The 18,300-nt window shown below is 31.9% G+C and overlaps 1 protein-coding gene across 2 annotated transcripts in view; it reads left to right on the top strand.

Annotated features, from left to right (window-relative positions):
- Window positions 1-1,903: 1,903 nt before the first annotated feature.
- Window positions 1,904-18,300, top strand: part of LOC132736628 (zinc finger protein AEBP2-like) — a 43,275-nt gene continuing 26,878 nt past the window's right edge. Inside the window, exons 1-3 of one of the 2 annotated variants that reach the window (XM_060723792.1) lie at window positions 1,904-2,265; window positions 10,361-10,474; window positions 11,714-12,303. In XM_060723792.1, the coding sequence (XP_060579775.1) occupies window positions 1,940-2,265; window positions 10,361-10,474; window positions 11,714-12,303 (1,030 nt within the window). In that variant the 5' untranslated portion in view covers window positions 1,904-1,939. Of the gene's footprint in view, window positions 2,266-10,072; window positions 10,137-10,360; window positions 10,475-11,713; window positions 12,304-18,300 lie in introns of those variants that run through there. The other variant, XM_060723793.1, reaches the window with a different exon arrangement.

Here is an 18,300-nt window from a genome sequence, read left to right on the forward strand (position 1 = left end):
CAAATACATGTATAAATCAAAGCACAGAAGGTGCTGAATTTGTTTGGGTCTCAGAATGTCAGAAAGGTGAAGGTTGTGAGATTATAAACCAATTTGTTTTTGTATAGTGCCACCAATGCTTCCCAGTGTTTTAACTGTAGTAAATTGGCTATAAGTCTAATTGCAACACTGATATTCAATTCAATGTTTATTTGACTTAAACAATTTAAAAAAAATGAGTTGCCTTAACTGGGATTTGAACTCCAGACCTCTCGATTCCTAAGCAAGCGTGCAAACACCTTGGCCACGGTGAAGTTATATGTTAACGGCCTGAAGAAAACCATATCATTCTAAATTAGGGTTTGTAACTCTTATTATTTCGACGCTAAACCTGTTGTTTAACACAGATGTAAATAATCATGGAGCTTACTATAAGCATGTATATCTATAAAGAATAAAACAATATTAGAAATCTTTGACCATTCGGGAACTATTTTGCTTGAAAATTAATGCGCCTGTCATTTTACAATCTTTACGCAGTGATCTCCCCTGAATTTTTCGGCGTTAGTGTACAATCGTATAAAGGGAAATAACCTCTTCAAAAAAGCCGACTACTTTCGGCATTTGCAATTAAATTATTAACAGCATCAGGGTCTGAAATTTCGCTACCATTATTTGTTTGGTCTGACGACCCAAACAAATAAAAATCAAGAGAATACCTTCAGGATGTTGCATGCAAAAATTTTAAGTTTTTTACCAAGAATTTTAATTTTACAATGTATGTTTACAGACTTCCTGAAAGTTGAAAAAAACTGTCAGACATTCGGTCTGACAAACCATGAAAATCTGTCGGACCAAAACGAAATCTGTCAGACCGAATAAAATTGATCAAAATCAAAGAAAAACTTGTTTTTGTATTTCTAAGACACTTTTTGGTTTTAATTTTTTCGCCGTAAAAATCGGCACATTCCGTATAGCGCATTTTCATCTCCTCCCTGTCATACACCAACGATTCATGGTCCTGCTTCCATTATTCCTTAAATTTTGTTTCAGGTCTGTTCTTTTCATCCTTTTACTGCTGATTTGTGCGCTCCTCTGACGTAGATTTTCGATTTTTCCCAGGTTTGGCACCTTTAGCGACACCATTTTGAATAAATGCTACTTGTATAAAAGCCGGACAGTCGGACCGATCCGGAATAAAAAATCGTCGGACCTGATCATAATTTATCGGACATGTCTGTCGGACCGACGTATTTCAGGAAGTCTGTGTTTACAAAGGACTGTATTTTATTGTAACTCTATGTCAAGAGTTATGGGCCTTATTTTTGGGTTTTATCAGGTTATCTTCCACAGGTTGTCAGATGATTTATTAAGGACGGTGCTCCCATTAATTCATATGCTTTTGTCACCCATTAATCCATATGCTTTTGTATGTTTCCCTCTTATGGAAATGTTACACACAAGGCCACAAACTATATATAACTTAAGTGGAGCATAATTTTTTCATGTTGATCTACAAAAAATGATGCTTTTAGAAAAAAAATCTTATTTTGGAGGAATCTAAATACAAGTTACGATAAATAAAGTATCAAAGTAAATATTTAACATATATAGATCAATAGGCAGATAGCTATAAGATCTAGCTCCTTAAAATATAATTTAAATGTGTCAAAACTGGGTGGGGTACTGTACAATAACAGCATTACGTAGAGCGAGAATTATGTGCAGCTCATAAAAGGTTCTCTTTTGACTAACCTAAACTAAACATTCACCAAAAAGTACAATTATACTGCAGAAGTGTTAATAGTTATGCTACACATTATCACGTCATAGGAGTGAATAAATAAACTTACAGGATTTTCAATTGAACAAATCTGTAGTGGGAATTCCCACTCGATATGTTTAAAACGTCACAAGGAATCTCCCGCAAAATTGATGACGTTCTCGGGATGGTGGTAACATGGCGGCTGTTGGGTGCAAACTGATGGAACGGAAAGATATGGGTGAGAAAAATGTCACAAAGTTAGCATTATCGTGCAAAAGAAATGGAATAAATCATGGCTGTTACTGTGAAGAAAAGATGGAAACTAGGAATACTTGCAGATCTCAGTTATTTGACAAACTGCTTAAGATAAACGGCAACGTAAAGGCGAACAATAACAACTGTTTTCCCCGTCCGTCGGTCCCTTCTTTAAGATCTCGCCGTGAACGGCATTCTTCCGGACCAGAAATTGTTAAAAGACGACGTAGGTCATCCAGACATGATTCAGGAGATATGAAGTCTGGGTAAGACATTTGCTTTTCGCTTTTCTTTTTTGTTATTTTGCAAAATTTGCACATGTTTCACAAAGCCGAAAATCTATTGTTTAGAATCGAGGGGGCGTCTCAAGGTTGCCTTTGAAATAAAGATATTTAAAATAAATGCTTGTTACTTAGAGAAAGATCAGATTTTTTTTTGTGTAAATGTATTAAAAAAATATGAAATTATATTTAAAAGTTTAATTACAAATGAGCAATTTATTAATTAGTATAAGCATATATCCAGTTCTCAAAATTACCTAAATTATTTTTGAAAGAACACACCACTTTCCATACTAGATATGTCTTGTATGCTCCATTGAAATATTGTACATTCCTATCACAAAGTGAAAAAAATGTTGTAGCTATTAAAACTTAATGGTAGGTTATATATAAAATTTGACCCTTTTATAGTATATAAACCATTTGAAAGTAAAAACTTTAATCTATTGCTGTATGTTAAAATAATGGTTACTTACTATGCCTATCAGTTAAAATAATGAAGCAGAACATACTGACATATAGATATAGTTAAATAAAATAAAAGCTAATAAGTAGTTCTCTTCAAATAATGATGTATCATTCATTTAGATGGGAACTGTAAATGTATTTAAAAGCTTTCAGAAAATGTACTATTTTACTGTATTTTGATATATGTACTATTTTACTGTATTTTGTCATTTTGATATCTGGTTAATAAGTTTTACTTGCTACAAATTTTAAGTTTAAAGCAAGTACACATGAAACTTGGGCTAGGAAGTTGCTATCTCTGTCATAGATCTATGTCTGTGACCATAGCCATACTTTTCTGTACCTTTGTCTTACAACAATCCTAAAATCCCTACATTTTAAATTGCCATAAGGCCATCCTTAAAAAAATGTTTGTTTGCAGTAACCGGACCCAGAATTTTCAAGGTAGGTAGGTAGGTCGATTTTTTTTTTTTTTTTTTTTTATTGAACTGTACTCCCAAATAAACATGGAATTTCAAAATGCTGGACAAAATATGCTTTGATAATCTGGTAACAATTAATAAATTGATAACTGAATTCTAATTTAATAAGAACTACATTTTATTTCTTCTATTAACCTTTAAAAGAACGAAAACAAAACACAAGGCATAATTTTCTGATTCAAAAAAAATATTTTTTTTATCCAGACCATGAAAAAAAATTTGAGTAGGGGCAAATTTTGTGAGTCGGTCGCATTACTGCAAACGAACATTTTTTTAAGGATGGCCTAACTTTGTCAAATATTAAACAGAAACAGTTTAGTCATTTTGATGTTGATAGTTACCTACTTTTGGCCTACTTTTTTAAAAACAGTATTTTACTTTTTTAGTTGTTTTACAGATAAAAAAAGGGGGGTCTTAAAACAAAGTGTTTTATAATCAATTCTAAAACGTTTGACAATATAGTGGTGGCGTGGCTGAGTGGTAAACACATAGATCTATCAGACTAATTATAATATAAATGGAAGATTTGCTGACCATGTTGGTTCAAACCCATCAGAGGCAAGCCATTATTATCTTGGAAGAAACTTTACACTCCTTGCCTTAATGGTACTGGTTGGTTTCAGGAAAGAATTTGAGAATGTTTTGAACACATTGTATAAATTAAAGTCTATTAGTTTAATAGAACTGTCCTAAAATTTTGCACATATTTACAGCTTACCAGGCATTAAGTTTACTGTAACCTGTTTATATTATATTTTCAACAGTTAATAAATTTATTCATTTGCATAGCATAAAAATAAATTAAAGACTGTTTTTAGTTTTTTATTATTTAACATTTTTTTGGTCATTATTGTCAATTAATTTCTTACTGTTACAGTAAACAACATGATGAAAATCTTTATCAGAGTCTTGTTTTACTTATATAAAGACTACATAGATGTACCTAAACATCTCAATTTGGAGCAATTTTTAAAAAGCATTTGCAGAAAATATTGTGCAGGAATTACCTTTAAGAGATCATCTTCAGCGCCAAACTCCTCACAGTGATTACCTCCCTTGGCAGAATTGTAATCACTGCCTTCAAAGACGTCACATGATGATGAAAGTCACATGACGTAACGTCGAAATTCAAATGTAAATATCGACCGTTACAAAGAAAATCTAACGTTATTTTTCTCTTTCTGTTTTATTTTTAACTTTTAGTGCCTACGTTCGATATAGTTGATCAAAAAATTATCGAAAGTATACAAAATAACGAAAAATAAATTCAAAAGCTAAAAAATATAAAATATCAAAATATCGTCTCGGTAGAAAATAATCTCATATTTTTTTAACTTATTTCTAAATATTAATATTATTTATTTATTTATTCACAAACATTGTTAAATAAATGAGAGAAAACTTATCTGCTAGATAAAAGCAGTAGATAAAACAATTTTTGAAAAAATATAGTATATCAGAAATTCTGATATATTGGGACCTTGGTGGCAGAGATCTATGCCGAAGAATTAAGGGGAGATCACTGCGTGGAGATTGCTTCAGCGCATGTGTTGATAGAAAAAAGTCAATTAAAAAGCTGAGATTTTTTTTCTTTATTTACTTCAAACCTTTCCCCCATATTAAAAAAATACATGTTGTTTGTGTTTCTCATGTTTCAACATATTTAAGATATTGTTTCAACTTATTTAAGATATTGATTGATACCTTGAAAAAACAAAAGAACTTAATAAAGAATATCTCAGAAATGCCGTAACAAATCAGTTCATAAATAAAGGTGAAACGATTATAAAAACTTTTAGTACGAAGATAGCATTTGTTTGAGTATGGCAATCATCTCATGCGGAAATAGTAAAATCTAATATAAGGCAGTCTTGTCAGATTTTGAAGAATAAAAGTTATTGATCCTGAAATCTTTTCAATTCCTTCCTATTTAGATTTTATGAGCAAGATTGAGATCTAGAGTTCCAGACATCTGTGTCACAAATAAAACAGTATTGGTGTTAGTATTTTATTGAAGGAATATGTCATGAATAGGGAAATTTAAAATGACGAGAATCTCTGTACAATAATGTAACTTGAACCATCAAAGGTATTGTTGAAAATTTTAAACAAAGAAAGGAACTTCCTATTTGTTTTATCAACAAACAATTCAAAGTTTAACAAATCATATCAAATCGTATAACTTGAACCCTTAGAACTCAAATCTAACTTTACCTAATTTTTTGAGGGGTAAATGCTTCTCTCAGCCTTTATTCTTGAAAAGGAGATCAAAATATGAGCTGGTAATTTTGCCCTATTTAGCATTATGACTTTTGACAAAGCCTTTTATCAAAGGTGTATCAATTTACCGTTTCAAACTATCTCTTTACATGTGTATTGCATTATTTAAATTGGAATGAACATGCAAAATTTGTAAAGCAGATATATTTGAATCAATTCAAACATTGTCCCATGTTTATCTTGTTTTTAGATTTAAACAATTTTATTATTTTGTGTATGTTGATAAAAGTATAAATGTAATGCATTTTAGCTATTAATTATTGAACTGTAAGAATTGCACCAATGCTAGGATAATAGATTTAAGTGTATACCTCTGTCTCAGTCATAATAACTTTACATTTAAACTTTAGAATTGGAAATATGTGACCATAATGGCATTATTGTATTGAGCAACATTTAAATGATTAAGAATCAGTGCTTTTTGAAGCGTTACTGTGTTGAAACATTATTTTTATGACCTTTTAAGTAACCAATTTGAATTTGGTGTGTTAAATGCCAAAAATTATGAGTACATGTATATGTATTTTCAATGCATTGAATACATTGTATTATGTGTATTGAATATTATCAGAGCACATTTATTATAGTGATAAGCTTGAGCTATTGTTGTTGTCATAGAAATGAATGAGGTCGTATTAAGAGGACCATGCCCGATGTCAGACTGATGATAAACTTTGAAATGTTTATTTCAATCTTTATTAAATGTAAGGGGCATATTTTCTATCTTAAATATGCAATGTTTTAAGCTCTGATGTTCTGTATTTGAGACAAGCTTGGCAGGCATATATTGGTTTTCTCTGCTTCATTACAGTTTCTGCATTGTCACTGACCCAAATATAGGCCAGTAGGTCACTGGAATCAACTACAATTGTTATCAGCTAAAACATGATATAAGTGTGTTGAAAACCTCATTTGATTAAATCAGTAGCTGCTTAGTAAAGAGAGATCTATGAATGCTTTATTATTGTTTCCAGTCCACTTATTAACTAACATTATGTTTAATGTGCCTTATTAAGTTTCTTTGCCAATACAGGTAATTCACTCTGTACTTTTACGCTTGAAGAAATTTAGATCTTTTTAAAAGAATATGTCATACAAATTAAAAGCGCCTTTGATTTTTTTGTTTAAAAAATTCATTGCTAAGCAAGAGGGTTACAATAACATGGTCTCAATTATGAATTACTTCCTCTTTTTATCCACAGCATATTTACTTTAGACATAAAGATCTGATCTGACATAGTACTTTTAATTATAGATTGTTGAGTGTCTTTACACCTCTTGCATAATTATCTAAGAAGCATTGAGAGCTTCGTTTAGAATTGATCTCTGTTCTTATGTTTTGATGACTCATACAATCAATTCAATTTGTGTATATATATTAATATGATATATTGTATTTATTTGATAATTTGTGATTTATGATGCTAACTATTCGATAATTTGTGATTTATGATGCAAACTATTACTAATATTTCAACAACAGATTAGTGTTTCAGTTTGTAATTATATTTTTTGGTAGATAATGCAAAGCACACTTTTATAGCTTCCTAAATATGCAAGTAGTCAAAGCCACAGTTGCTCTGCAGGATTACTCTGTATGTTGAAAGTTCCATGTAAATTCATTTTACACTGCTTAGTATGATAATCATGTTACAGAGTCCTGCGTTTTATTTGGAATGGCTTATTGGTAGTGACAGACCAAAGTGTCGAGAATGAAGCATGCCAGCAGGTTAGGTATTTGGTCAAACTGCTAGCCAGCCTCTTTACTTGAAATGAATGAAGGAAAGGCTTAATATTAGTGCATGTGCACTCAATATGCATGAGCACTCATGGAGTAAAGTTAAACTTAGTGATATCAAGTTGTAATGTACCATGTTAAGTACTGTTTAAATCAATATTCCCTGAGAACTTATAAGGCCTAAAATAAAATTTAATTTGTTTCCCCTTTCCCCTAAAAAGTAAATTTTCAAGACTGTGAGCACATCCCAAGTGGGATTTAAACTTAAAGTGAGGGCATGGATCATCTGTCTCAAAATGTATTGAAGAATTTTGTTATATAATTTCAATCTTTACATCATAGGGTTAATGACCAGTTGTCCGTCAACATTGCTCTTACTGATAATTTGTTCTAACATAGAAAGGTTATTGGCCTTTGTATTATAATACAATGAGAAATAGTCATGTCCATAATGTTATTATGGTATAGGTTTTTGTTTCACTGAGAATATTGTCTTCCATTTTGATTAGTGAGCAGATATTAGCTGTAAATTTTTACTTAATATTCATTATTGGCAAAAATCTTGTAATTTCTTAATTTTCTTAAGAGCTAATAGTTTCAATCTATTTATATAGATAATAGAGGGTAGTTATCACTTCTCTCAAAAACTTTAGACTGTAATCATCCCTGCATGATTTTCAAATGTTTGCGGAATCCAAAATTTCTAGACTGTTTCACCCAGTTATCTTCTCTTTCAGTTCAATATAAAAACTGCTTCATTAAAAATTGACAATAAAAACATGCTGGCCCAGTCTAGACTAGGTCAGACAAAAACAAAACATTAATTTTTTCTTATCAAACTTAAAGGGGCACTGTTGCTATAAGAGAGGCAGGTTTTATGGGGAGACATATTGATCCAGTCTAGGCAAATCTGGGAGACATTACCACTGCGCTGAGATCTAAATTGTTCAAAAGTAGGAGATATAGTGAAGAAACTGCTCTATGACTGCTTTTGTCTGTTGCTGCAGTACTGTATAGACAGAATTACTGTCACACTTCATCAGAAACTGACTTACAATTTAAATGGTCAGCAAAATTATATAAATTGCATTTAAAGATCTTTGTTTTACAATATTTTAAGACTGCATTTTTTTAAAAAATTTCTCTGATCACTGTATGCAGCTCTATAAGTTGTGTCGGAACAATTTTTTGTTGTCATAAATGATCTAAAGTATAGATTTATTTAAAGATTATTGTATGATTTTGTTTAAGGGGTTTATTAAAGGGTTTTTATATGTCAGACAACTTCTCACAACATTTTATATGGTAAGTGATTGTGTCATAGGCTATAGACACTGAACAAACATATACTTTAGGCTACGTGGTACCGGTAATTAAGGAAGCTAAATAAAGGAATTATTCAACCCAGCCCCACTCTGTTTACTACAGCGACAGGTATTTTAGAAGTTGGTAAATCTGGGAGAAAAATAGCAACAAATAAACATTTAATTCTGTGCATTGTGCATATTAGACTCTATTCAAGTAATACTGTTTGAAATGAAATCATGATACATTTGTAAATATATCTGCATGGTTTTGTACAACAGGTAAATCAAACTTATTCTTCCACACTCTCAACAATTAATAATGCATGATAACATTAGAGTTGTTTTAAACCAGTAGCTTGAATATTATCCAGTAATATGTTGGTGTCTGCACAATAGAAAGTAGTGAATGCATTAAAGACCCTAGTCAACTAAGGTATCTGAGAATCAGAGTTGCAGAAACTTGATATCTGAACAAAATGCTCACAATTGCATTGACTTATTGATTCACTGTAAACATATGATCTTTGTTATCCCTAAGGTATTCATCACCACCAACTCTCTCCTTTGACAAGAGTTCATAAACTCCTTTTTCTTTGTGTGTCTCTATGCACTTGTCAGTATTCAATTTCTGTTACTATATTGAGGCAGTAGGTCATATGAATACATCTGTTTTCATGATTTTTTTTTTTTCTGTTCTTTTTTTTTTGGTCGGCAAATGTAAACACAACATGCATGTTTATAGGTATGTAGGTCAGGTAAAGATATGTAAATCTTTGCATATAAATAATCTTCGTTATAAACTACTGGTGTCTTATAAACACAATTAATGTCATGCAGTTTAAACTTAAGCCTGCATTGTGACATTTGGAAATTGGGTTCATTTGTAATGTAGAAATGTTACATACAAAAATTTGCTTGGATATTTTTTAATATGCGGTTGAAGTCAGTTAGTCAAAGTTATAGTTCTTCGTCAATATATTGGTATGAAAAAGTGCCTGTGTGTTACATGTAGGTTAAAAATCAAAGACTGAAGTTTTTAGATTAATGATGTAGATTTTTCCTCCCTCAATATGTTTCTAGAATAAAATGTGCAAAACGTTTACTTTATTTCCCAATGGAGAAAAACATGTAAATGTTTTAACATTGACTATGAATATGAGATTTGAATAAATACTATTTTACATGTATCTATTTCGTTTGAAGTGGGAAGTATTTTTGTATGATATTGCATGCATGTTTTTATACATAGTATAAGTATCAATATTGGTCATATAATTAAGGCTGATTTGGGTTTAACCAAACCATCCAGTATTATTGGCCTTTCTATTTTGATCATTTATGATGCAATCTACTTGACTGATTAATCATCATTCCAATTAATGCATTTCCTTTAAAAATTTCCGCTTTTCGAACGAAACAATAGCAATTTAAGATATTATCACACTCGCACGTAACAGATAGAGAAAAACCCTACTGAAATAGTACCACCTACACTTTATTGAGAATAAAAGTAAGATTGGGAAATAATTTCATGATTATTTATATAATGGCTTTATTGACTAAGCATTTGGAAAAATTCATGTAAGAAAACTGAAACTGATTTTAATTGCTTGATATAATGATTCCTCTGCACCTAATTTTTTTTTGGGTGTAGAATTTAGAAACTTCAATGAAAAATATAGTTAATGTATAAAATATTGGATCTTGGAATGCCTGTCTCAGAAAATTGTCATGTTTCATGGTTATTTAAATGTTTTTTACTTACTCAAGTAATTGTGATGTAATATGTTTTTATTGTATTTCAGGGAGCCGCCAGACAATGGGCCACTAACACCAGGTACCCCAGATACACCAGATTCTCTTGAGGTAGCCAAAATAAACCAGAACTGCTACAAAGTCAAACACAAATCCACCAACAGGTATGTAACCATGTGATTATGTCTGCAGAAAAGTGACAATTTGACAAATAGGGAGTGCTAGAATAATTTATACCCATCCAGGCGTCAGTGAGACACTAATTTAGATCAAGCACTGAGAATAGTCAAGGTCGGTGTGTTTAGTAGTAGTCACCAGGTTAAACAGTTCTAAGGTAAATCCTGTTAACATTGTAAGAAATAAGTCCTCATAAAACTTGCCCAATGCTGATGGTTCTAGGACACATTGAATATAGGTCACCTGGAAGTCAAATAGGTTACAAAACCTTGTTAATACAACAGAGACCGAAGTTTTGATCAAGGTTGGATGAAACTACATGTAGCAAGGTCATTGTCATAATTATATCAAAGGAAAATATATAAATTATTTCCATCATACATGCTCACACTGTAATGACCAATATAAAAGTTAATTACAGTCTTAAGTGAGTGAAAGGGCCATCATTGCCCTCTTGGTCACAGAAGTTTCTATATTATAAGCATTTTTTATCTCCAAAATGTTCGATATCATAATTCACTACCTGACAGCAAGTAACAGCATTGTGTAATGTTGATTTTTTATATTTATCATTTTGGTGACCATTTATTCACTATATTGACTCACTGAATACTCATTGATTTTGGTAATCGGTGAAGTCAAGATACTGGTAGTACTTCAAAAAGTTCTTGTGATAGCTGTCTTATTATTTGTAACCTATCTTAAAGTCACATCATCTTAGATAGAAGGAGAATAAGGACACAGTAGGGTGAAGAAAACATGCCAGTAGACAATGCTCTGTTAATAATTTATTGGTCCTGAATATTTTACTGACTGCATCCAAAAAAATGTAAATTTGAATATGTATAAGTAGGTTTTATAGTATATATTTATTCAAACATTTGTTTAGATGTAGTGTACATGTATATAAATTGTTTTTTTCCATTATTTCTTTTAAGTGTTCATATCAGGCAATCCAGATCAACTAATTGATTGGCAATAATGGTTAGTTTATGTCATCATTACATAGCCTCCCACTCACCCACCACATTGATGCAGTCTGACCAGGCTACTGGTATATTACTGTGATTTATTGTCCGCTGCTTACATACAATGTACATTGTATTAGCATTTGATATTTAAATCCCTGGAGATGACAATGAACAAGTTAATAAATCAGTCCTAGTCCATTATACAAATGTTGTAGGGAAATATATCGCAAATAATGATTATTTTTACTGTTTCAGTGTACCTCACACCAAGGATATTGCAGATTTATTCCCGCTAGTCTCTGGCACAAATGGCCATGTACAAGTGACACCTGACAGTTCAAGGTCATGTACTCCAATATCAATTGGAGCTTCCGTACCTAGTCCTGGTTGTAGTCTGATTGGTATTCTTGCAGGAAAAGCGGACACAACTCCATCCAAAGAAACTTCTGGTCCAATTGAATGTCAGTGGAAAGATTGTAATATTTTTGTGAACAATGGTGAAATTATGGAACATATACGTACATGCCATGTGCAATCTCAAAAAGGCAAAGAAAAGGTTGTTTGTTTGTGGACAGGCTGTAAAGTTTACAACACGCCTTCCAGTTCGAAATCCTGGCTGGATCGCCATATACTCTTTCATAGTGGCGATAAGCCATTTCGATGTATTGTTGCTGGCTGTGGGGCAAGATTCACGACTCAGGGAGGCCTTGAACGACATGTTAATAGTCATTTCAATGCTCAAGAGCAGTCACCCAATCAGAAACACTCAAAACACGGCAGGGAAGACACCCCAACTAAATTATTCAAGCGTAAAAGATTGAAGCAGAAACGGCCTGCAATTAAAGGTAAGCTGTCACATGTATGATTACATACCAGAGTGTTGACACTTGATCCTTTGTAAGTTAGCTATCCTTGGCATTTTAATTTTAAGGCAATGGCATGAACATTGAGACAGAAGGTCTGTCTGGCAAGTGCATTAAATATTTTTGAGTTTCTGTTCTTTTATTAACCCTACCATGTTAAATGTATTAAATGGACTTGTCTGGGTGAAACCTTTCTAGGGAAAATTAAATTTCAAAATATTGTATGCTCTGACTGAATAGGGAACAGAGTAGACCATGATCAGGTGGCATAATTGTGTGTACTGAGTTTGGTCTGCACTGGTCGCATGGGTGGAATTTGTTGCCGCAAACAGTCTAAGAGTTAAACCCTTTCAAATGTAGGCCATACCTGCTTACAGTGAAAAACTAAGCCAATGCTGCCTTTATGCAATGAGAGGAAGATCTCTATGAAATAAATCATGTTTATGCTTTTCCTACTAGGAATTTCCTAGGGACATGTAAAAGGTAAAATTGTTGATATTAAAGGTCATTGAATTTGTGTTCATCAATTGATAATTTTCCCTTGTTTATGTTTCCACTCTCAGTTCTTTCTGGAGAGAATATAAGAATTTGAACTTCTGGCATGTAAAATGATAGATTTGCATGTCTTTCGATTGTATATTCTGTTGAAGTTTGGTTACCATCTTGGTTATTTTTTCAAAAATGAGTCAAATTAGAATAGTATCAGAGCTCCAGATAGCGTGCGTATAAGCGTAAAATACGCAAAGAAAATCTAAAATACGCATCACTTTCAAAATTCGTGCGTCACAGGTACGCACAACAAAATGAAAATACGCTCGTATGTCAAAATTTATGCGTAAAAGAATAGAAGTGTAAACATTTGATATGTAGAAAGAATATTTTTTGAGCATAAAATAAAATATATTTCCATTTAATTGCATTGAAAACTAAAAATTCTGTTGTCAACAACGCATGTTAAAAACGAAAGTAGCAGGAAATACAGAAGGGAGGTAACTCCCGTTGATCTATCAACCTGTGAAATTATTGATGAAATTTGTGCCAGATAATCATTGTAGGAGTTAACACAGTATTAACTTTGTTTAGGCATCTATTGACATACTCAATATAAACAAAAAATATATATTTTAATAAAATTTCTTTAACTTTAGTTGTTGGAACAAAATAACTTGTTATTCACCTGCAGTCTTGTACTCAATATTTTCGTACCCAGTATACAGTTACGGCCAATTTTCTCTCAGACTAATAATTTTTTTTAAGGAAAGATGAAAAAACTTGTTTATGTTTCTTTAATTCTAATTACAACTATAATTGTTCAAACTGGAGTACATGATAAGGTACATGCCAACAAAAATAAAGAAAGAAAAATATTGACTCCTAGAAAATAAAATAACTTGAGGGCTTCCACTAGTGGAAGATTGGGAGTCTTTAATACTCCTTCAATTGGCCTGTGACTTCCAAAAATCAATACTTTCCTTCTTTACCTATATAATTTGACTTCCAATATCAGAGATTTTGAAGTCTTTGACTTCCAAATTTTGAAAATGGAAGCCCTGATAATTTTGCTGTGTATCCTAAACTTGAGTTCCAGTATACTCTGGAAGTCTGACGTTACATGGCATGTTTTGTATTGTTTCACATTAAATCAGTATTTAATCTGTAAAAGTTTTTCTAAAAAAAGAAAATAACCAAACAAACACAACAATAAGTTTAATTTGTTTATAAAAAATGCAAAATGCTTTATTGACAGATTTTACCCTTTAAGTTTTTCAGAATTTGCATTTTACCCCTCACTCTAAATTTTCAGGGGTAAAAACCCCTTGGCCAAAAAAATTATCTGGAGCTCTGTAGTATTAAAACTTGTGTGGTGGGGTACATAGTACTTGCAATCATGATTTCAAACAGCCTTGAGTCAATACCATTGACTTCCAAGTGAATCTGAACGTACATGCAATAATTTATAAATAAACCTTTCCTTTCTAAATCCATGCAGTCTTTTTATGGCAGGTAGCAATCTAATTTGTTAAGATTATTGCAGAATTGTGCAACAATTTATCTATTAAATAACTTTATAATAATGTGAAGTTGTAAAGGTTTATTTAATGGTGACATTGTGCATGTTACAACATGGATATTGATCTTCATGTATCTACCACAGCTAAATATGTTCTTCAGCCTTGTTTCTGTTTTTCCTATAAATACCTTGTATTGTTCTGACTCTCTGGGCAATTTTCAAGCTGGTTGAAATCTCTCTTGCCACAATAGCTTCAATTGTAATCATACAGTCCTTAGATTATACTGAACTGAAAATAGCTGCATGAGATGGAATTAAATTGTTCACTGATTACCTCTTTTGAAAATTTTCATTTCGTTTCATTAAACACATGTGTCTGAAAATCAAGTTTTAAACCCTTTCAATCTAGAGACAAAACCAGGATTCATCATTTTTGTGGATAATTTCAAATTATGTACTGATTTAATAGTGTACAATGCAGACAAAGTTCCGACTGCACTGCAGAGCCGGCAAAATCAATTGTCCGTATTGCCCAGGTTGTCCCACAGCCTGTAGGGATAAGTGAAAATTTTCAATCATACGGACAAGTTAAAAAATGCTTCACATAAAAACAGACAAGAAAGTCAAAATCAGATTTTGCCGGCCCTGCACTGTGCTGGCTAATCTTGGTCTGCACTGGTGGCACAAGTAGGTCAGTGGTTGCCTGCAGCATGGTTAAGGTTAATATACATGTACACGGATGTCCTGTAATATGATTGTGGTAGAACTTTTGTAAGAATATTGTAATTTTGTCAAATTGATTGATTGATTGATTGATTGATTGATTGATTGATTGATTGATTATGATGCAGTGATGAGAATAAACCCATATATCTGATCAAATATCAAATACAGTTTTTACTGAAAGTTTATTTATAAAACTTTCTTTCTCTGCAAACATACTGGAGGATATGCATATAAATGTTGTTTTTTGTTGGTTTTTTTTCTCAACTTTTTTACTTTAAATTTTAATACATATAAAGATACAGTGTGTTTTTACTAGCTGATATTGTTAAATATCTATGCAGTAAAAAAAAAAGATCACAAAAAAAAAAAAATTAATAAAATGCTTTCAAAAACTTTTCTTGTTACTATAAGTTAGAGGAAAAAAACGACAACAAAGCTGTCACTACCTAAGAAAAATAAGAGGTAATTTTAATACAGTTCTTAAGCTTCTCAGCATCAGATAATTTTAGAGCAGTATTGCAGATTTTATGTTTAAATAGAGGTGCTGTGGCAAAACACATAAACACTGTATAACTACAGCTTTATAACATAATATAAACATAGAATAATGATAAAAACATTGTAGAAATTTATTTTAGATTATTTTTTTTCTTCCTTGAGCACTTGATAGTTTGACCTTAGATACGGTATGTTTGCAGACATGCAGAAACACATGTTAACATCACTTCAAACATTTCCTCATCAAATATAAAACCCTGTTTTAATGGCTGTATTCATATAGTCACTGGTCATCAAATAATGTACAAGCTACCGTACTGCATAGTATGAATAATGGAAAATAGGATGCTGGCCTAGATTAAGGTCATTACATGGTTAGACTTCCTGTCCCCTATAGATGAAATTTGAAACCCTGAAAAATAGTACTTGATAGTTTTCTGTTGTTACATGTATGAGGTAATGAATTGCTAATTTGTAAATAAACTTGCAGCTTTGACATACATGTAGTACATGTAGGCGACTTACTGAAATGTGGACAAAAGTTAAAATAACCACCTTGTCCAAGTTTGGTTAACAGGTTAATAAAATCTGTACAGTTTCATTGCCCCTTCTTTTATATATGATCAGACTATGATCAGACGCAAACATGTAGTTAAAAGAATGAATGAGTGGGGGGGAGACAGGTTAAAAAAATGGGGCCCGGGGAGGGGGGGGAGTAACCATAGGAGTCTTAAGGTTTTTTGGGTTTTTTTAAATAAGTTAACTCCATTTAACATGTCCTTCCTTTTCAATGAGTAATAACTATATGATAGGTATAATATGCCATTATAAATCTAAATAGTTTGTGGTGACATTGCATTAAAAATATGATGAATTGGTAGATCAAAGATAATGTTTTAAAAAATCGAGTGATATGTGTACGTCACTCATTTAAACAGAAAAAAATTTCAAATACGAACTGTATATTAGAAATGGTACTTACTATGCCTGACCCTAGTTTTGAGTGAATTTACTGATATCTTACCAGAGTTATGACCCTTTGTGTTTGATTACATAAATTTTACTCTTTTAATAAGGCATTAGATGTAAATTTCGCTGACAGATTTTGTTCATTCATAAACTATACTGACAAAGGCTAAATAATGATATCACCATTACGATGTAAACTTAATGCTATTAATGCTTTAGCAGTATGCCAAGAGCAATCATTAAGCATTTAAATTTAATTCAAATTTAGACACGGTATACAAGATGTTTCAAGGTTTTCAATAGAGAACAGAACATAAGATGTCTAGACAAATTAGGTTGACATTTACATTTAATTGCAACATGCTTTTCAAAAAAAGAGTTATTGAACTGTAACAGGACTTTCTGTGCTCTAATTCTAACAGCAAGATTTTCCTTTTTTTGCAATGCTCTAGTTTTTTTTCAGGTGTTTTTTTTTTTTTTTTATTAAAGATGGATTTTATAATCATGAGTCAGATGAAATAAAGATGTATTGTAAAATTATTATGGTAAATGATTACTGTCTGTATGTGTGGAAATGTTTGTTGAATGTATTAATTAAATGATAAACTAGATCTAAACAGTTTAACCTTTATGGCTGAGGGGTTGTCTTTAAGGGTTGAGGTACATGTATCAGAATTGCAGCCACCGTTATCCCTGCATGATCGTATGAGGCAACTAAATGGGTCCGAATTACTTGAGTCTATACATCTCGGAGCTGCAGCAGTTGAAGTGACTTTGACTCGAAGCTTGTTACAACAGAGGTTAGCGAAAATCGTCTTTCCTGTGTCAGCCGCATATGACTTAAATTGTGTACATTAGTGCACTATGTATAGGTTAGTGTTTAATAATATGTATTAACAGAAATAATTGGTCAAGCCTGCCACAGGAAGGCGACCAATTATTTTTTGTTAATGCATATTATTAAACATTAACCTATTTAATGATCAACATTATTTTTTTCAACCAAAAACAAGGCATTGCTCTAAATCACTGATAGCTCCGCCCTTTCACTCTACAAGATGTCTTAGACCCCTGCGAGAATTCCATGAATAATTCATGAACTGTTCAAGGACAAGTTCATGAATGTGCATGAACAACAAATGAGACTTTTTTTAGTTCACGGACAATTCATGAATCAAGATATTCATGAACATGTTGATGAATATATGTTCATGAACATTCATGAATATATCGATTCATGAATTGTCCATGAAAGAAAAAAAGTCTCATTTGTTGTTCATGCACATTCATGAACTTGTTCAAATGCACATTCATGAAATTGTTCATGAATATGTTCACGAACAATTCAAAAACTTCTCCCAGGGGTCATAATAATGTGACATCACAATCAATTTTCATTTAATTCTAAGACTGCTGATTTGTACCAGCCATAAAATGCACAATAGACAGTGTTTTAGTACAAATACAAAACACAAAAGCCCATTACACAGGTAATGAAACTTGTTAAACACTGTGCTCATTGATTCCCTATGTACAAATTGAATTGTCATTAGAATTCACGACTTGCCAGTTTGCTCTTCAATTTATTTCTTTGACACAATTTTCCATAAGATTTTATATAGTCCATTATGTAAATACATCACTTTTTCTTCATTTTGCTAAGTCATTGTTATTTATTCCATTTTTAAGTAAGTTTGCACCGAAAGTTTGTTAAAACACATGTAGAGCTTTGTTTCTGGCGGCCATGTTGACTTTTGCATTATGGGTGTTACCAA

Source organism: Ruditapes philippinarum, unplaced genomic scaffold (genome assembly GCF_026571515.1).
Source record: "Ruditapes philippinarum isolate M1 unplaced genomic scaffold, ASM2657151v2 ctg2828_1_1_1_1, whole genome shotgun sequence".
In the NCBI taxonomy this organism is placed as follows: Eukaryota; Metazoa; Mollusca; class Bivalvia; order Venerida; family Veneridae; genus Ruditapes; species Ruditapes philippinarum.